Here is a 5,000-nt window from a genome sequence, read left to right as displayed (position 1 = left end):
CTGGTACATGGGGTTGGGGTGCAGCCGGTCCAGCAGCAGCTCCGAGGGCAGAGCGGTCAGCGGAGGGGGCTCCATCACCCTGGGGGGGTCACGGACAGAGAGGTCACTAGACACACAACGCACACACACACACACACACACTCTGGCCATATCACTGAACACACACACACACACACACACACACACTCTGGCGATATCACTGAACACACACACACACACTCTGGTAATGTCACTAAACACACACACACACTCTGCCGATGTCACTAAACACACACTCACACACTCTGGTGATGCCACTAAACACACACACACATTCTGCCGATGTCACTAAACACACACAGCGGAGGCTCCATCACCCTGCGGACTCTCGAGTGAGGTCACACAACACACACACTCACTCTGCCGATGTCACACACTACACAGACGCTCCCTTGGGTGACGCGACACGAGGCCCCACATCAGTACTTAGCACTCTCATCACGGCATACTCACTGAGTCACTTAGAATAACAACACACAGTGCTGCGCATGTAAAATGTAAAGTTAAAGTCGACTAATAATCAGCCAACGCTTTTATCCAGTGCAGCACAGAATGGACCCTGGGTTGACCAATGACGTTACGTTTCTACCGCTCAACCACACCCTTAAACAAATCAGTGCATCTCACTAACGTAAACCTGGGTTGACCAATGACGTGACGTTACTACTGCTCAACCACACCCTCGCACATATCAGTGCATCTCACTAACGTAAACCTCACATTTACAATGACCCCAACATAAGTACAAATAGGTATAGGTTTACGCCTCATAACATTCATATTGTCAAAGTACTTTGCAAAGTGAATCCTTATGACTGGAGGTACTTATGAGACATTTTACTGTAATTTGTGACAAAGTTCCTTAAATGAAATCCTGCGATCGTTACATGTAGCCGTGTTCCACAGCCTAAAGGGCTCTGACCGCTGAGTCGACCACCAGGCGTCTTGTGTCCAGGTGTCCACTTTACCTCTTGCGGCTCTTCCAGGCTTTCTGATGCCTTCGGCACATGAGGATGATGATGGTGAGGAAGGCCGCAAGAGCGAATCCGGCGATGACGAAGATGATGACGCTCATGGCGTATGCGGGGGACTCGACGCTGGGGGTGAAGGGGACGGTCTGTGGGTACGACACCTCAGGCTCTTTGACCGGTACTGGACACAGGACATGGAAGAAAATGGAACAATCTGAATTATTACAATAGCCACCAGTGTATATCATTTAAATTGTATTTATATGTTACACCCTTGTCACGGAATGTGCTGATAATGTCATAACGTGTAACCACAATATTATGAATATAGAATTCTATTATAACTATCTCCTCCACACTATTCTATCTTGTTATGATATTATGGGAATATACATCAATATATGTCATTATGTGTGGTAGTTGTAGAAAGAGTAAAAGTGTGTGTGTGTGTGTGTGTGATATGTGCTTTATCTCATTCTAAGTGAATCAAGTCCTCATATACGATGCTGAGACTGTCTAATCTCTACGCTCACTTATGGGATTGTCTTCTCCACATCTGGGAATGTCGCAGTATTCCCAGCGGATCCGGTCGTTGGTGGTGTAGCACCAGGGCATGTCGCTCTCCCCTCCTGGGTTCCGGCAGAAGTTCTCCGCATTCCACAGCTCCGGGATCACGTCCACCGAGAGCCGATGGTTGTGGGGGTCCTTTGGGCCAGAGAGGGTGGGGGATAGGGTACAGAGAAAGAGATGGAACACAGTGATTAGTGTATGTGTGTGTGTGTGTGTGTGTGTGTGTGTGTGTGTGTGAGAGAGAGAGACAGAGAGAGACAGTGGTGCACAGTGCCAGAAGAGAGAGAGAGAGAGAGAGAGAGAGAGAGAGAGAGAGAGAGAGAGAGAGAGAGAGAGAGAGAGAGAGAGAGAGAGAGAGAGAGAGAGAGAGAGAGAGAGAGAGAGAGAGGTGGAAAGCGCTATTACTGTACTAAAGTAAGCTTGAGGTAATGGCACATTACTTCAGTGTTTCCATTTGATGCTATGCTATATTTCTACTCCATTACATTTATTTGACTGATTTAGTAGATGCAGATCACAAGTTTAACACGCTTTTCAAATATTTGTGGTCAGAGTCACATAACTATGAGTTGTTAACAACTTCATCAAAACAGTTTTTCCACAAACTTTCAACTCAACATTTTATTACATTATTGTCCAGCATCTCACAAGAAAGTCCAAGAACTGAAAACTGATTTGTGCGCCAGAGCTTTGAATTGTAATTCTGTCCTCTCCAACTGCTCATGTTACCTGCTGTCCATGTGTATTGTATAGTAATTTCCCGCATATACTGTAAGCTGCGTTGTGTAACCTTTACTTCTGTAAGACTTGTGATGGACTATGTTATTGTTTGCACTGCTGCATCAATGTTATTGTTTACATTGCTTCATCAGTGTGTTTGCATAAGTAGCTCTTACTTCAGTAAGACTAGTGATGGCCTACATGTATGTTATTGTTTGCACTGCTGCATCAATGTTATTGTTTACATTGCTTCATCAGTGCGTTTGCATAAGTAGCTCTTACTTCAGTAAGACTAGTGATGGCCTACATGTATGTTATTGTTTGCACTGCTGCATCAATGTTATTGTTTACATTGCTTCATCAGTGCGTTTGCATAAGTAGCTCTTACTTCAGTAAGACTTGTGATGGCCTACATGTATGTTATTGTTTGCACTGCTGCATCAATGTTATTGTTTGCATTGCTTCATCAGTGCGTTTGCATAAGTAGCTCTTACTTCAGTAAGACTTGCGATGGCATAAGTTATTGTTTGCATTGCTGCATTGTTTGCATGAGTAACTCCTACTTCAGTAAGACTTGTGATGGACTATGCTATTGTTTACATTGCTGCATCAGAGCTTTGCATAAGTAACCCTAACTTCAGTAAGACTTGTGATGGACTATGTTATTGTTTGCATTGCTGCATCGTTTGCATAAGTAACTCTAACTTCTATAAGACTTGTGATGGACTGTGTTATTGTTTACATTGCTGCATCAGTGCGTTTGCATGAGTAACTCTAACTTCTATAAGACTTGTGATGGACTGTGTTATTGTTTACATTGCTGCATCAGTGCGTTTGCATGAGTAACTCTTACTTCAGTAAGACTTGTGATGGACTATGTTATTGTTATTGTTTACATTGCTGCATCAGTGCGTTTGCATGAGTAGCCCAGATGATGTAAACAGCTCCTCCACCAGCGGTGTGAGAGAGACATCACTAACACATCGTAGTCACGCGCCCCGTTCTTCCCTGGTTGACGCAGAGAGGTCGTGGCTTGGCTGGGGGTCCCGTGAGGGCCAGAGCTGTAATTCTGTGTGTTCGTGTGTTTGGATTATCCGTCGTGCCGGCGGCTCCACACACACTTTCCCCCCGCTGACATGCGTCATTCCCCAGTCCCGGCACGCATGGCACGGCTGGGGCGAACTCTCATTGTTTAAAGAAAGCAGGAAACGAATGGGGACAACATTAAGCCAATTTGGGTAATGGGTTGTAGCTATGGAAAAGCTGATTCTCTCTGTTTTGCACACACTGACATTTTGTGTGTGTGTGTGTGTGTGTGTGTGTGTGTGTGTGTGTGTATGTGCGTGTGCGTGTGTTTCTCTGTGTGTGTGTGTGTGTGTGTGTGTGTGTGTGTGCATGCATGTGTGTATGTGTGTTTATGTGTGTGTGTGTGTGTGTGTGTGTGTGTGTGTGTGTGTGTGTGTGTGTGTGTGTGTGTGTATGTTCTCATGCCTGTACGTAAAGACTAATTGTTTCCAGAACAGCACATATACAGTATATATAATGGTAAGCGTCTCCTCTGTGCCATTGTAACTTGTAACCTCCGCTAGCTGGCCTCAGCTCTTGGGATACACAATCACCAACGGTCCCATTATTCTCCTCACATCTCTCTTTACGGCCAACGGGACTGTGAACTGGGCTCCACTTAAGCAATAAGCCCCACGAGACCGCTGGTTCCACTGATTTGGGAACAGCTAAGGGGCATTGTTAGGCACGACGCAATGTGTACTGTACGAAGCAAAGCTTAGCTAAATGTGTACTGTACGAAGCAAAGCTTAGCTAAATGTGTACTGTACGAAGCAAAGCTTAGCTAAATGTGTACTGTACGAGGCAAAGCTTAGCTAACTTTTTGTAGCGATTCGATACCTAATATAGAATGACATGCGGCCAATGAGAAGGGCTGCGTTCAGGTTTCATAATGGCATCGACCATGATTCAGCCAATCATAATAAAGGCTCATGATTTACACACACATTTACCTGCATTTTACTGAACACACACACACATTTACCTGCAGGTTACTGAACACACACACATTTTTACCTGCAGGCTCCATTTCTGGCAGGGAATGCCGGAGGAGGTCACGTTGACGTTGCCTTGGTAAAAGCGTCCTCTGTCATCGTAGCACTTGGCTGAGAAGACAGCACACAAATACACAAATAGACGCAAATAAACATAAAACAAATAAGCGTTCCACCAAGAAATGATCACTGTTATGATAGAGGGAATGTTGGCCCTCTCACAGATGTGTGTATTCATGGCACTTACTTGTTACTTCGTCCTTCTTCAATCCTTGATGCACAGACACACACACACAAACACACAGACACAGACACAGACACAGACACAGACACACACACACACACACACACACACACACACACACACACACAAATGTGGAGAGGGTTAAGTAAAAAGGCAGATTTCAGACAGCGCAGCATATAAACAAACACTGGGAATCTGAGAGAATCTGAGGATGTGTTTTAAACACAAGGTGGACAAACACAACAAACTGCAATCAAAGAGGATTTCAAAAGCTCAAAAGGCACAAAGGCATCCCAGGAGGCATACGCCTCCGTCTCAACTGAAACAACACGAGGGTGTGCGTGTGTGTGTGTGTGTGTGTGTGTGTGTGTGTGTGTGTGTGTGTGTGAGTGTGTG

General features: G+C 45.0%; 1 protein-coding gene across 1 annotated transcript in view; it reads right to left on the bottom strand.

Moving 5' to 3' along the window:
- The window catches only part of musk (muscle, skeletal, receptor tyrosine kinase), a 32,277-nt gene that overhangs the window by 6,154 nt on the left and 21,123 nt on the right, over positions 1–5,000 (bottom strand). The window contains exons 11-15 of the mRNA XM_062554247.1: positions 4,608–4,631; positions 4,383–4,471; positions 1,544–1,715; positions 1,008–1,191; positions 1–79 (exon numbers count right to left, since the gene is read on the bottom strand). The exon at positions 1–79 is cut by the window's left edge and continues 113 nt beyond it. Of these exons, the coding sequence (XP_062410231.1) occupies positions 1–79; positions 1,008–1,191; positions 1,544–1,715; positions 4,383–4,471; positions 4,608–4,631 (548 nt within the window). The remainder of the gene's footprint in view (positions 80–1,007; positions 1,192–1,543; positions 1,716–4,382; positions 4,472–4,607; positions 4,632–5,000) is intronic.

Source organism: Sardina pilchardus, chromosome 14 (genome assembly GCF_963854185.1).
Source record: "Sardina pilchardus chromosome 14, fSarPil1.1, whole genome shotgun sequence".
In the NCBI taxonomy this organism is placed as follows: Eukaryota; Metazoa; Chordata; class Actinopteri; order Clupeiformes; family Clupeidae; genus Sardina; species Sardina pilchardus.
Note: the sequence above shows the minus strand (reverse complement) of the source record. Positions and strands in the feature narration are given on the sequence as shown.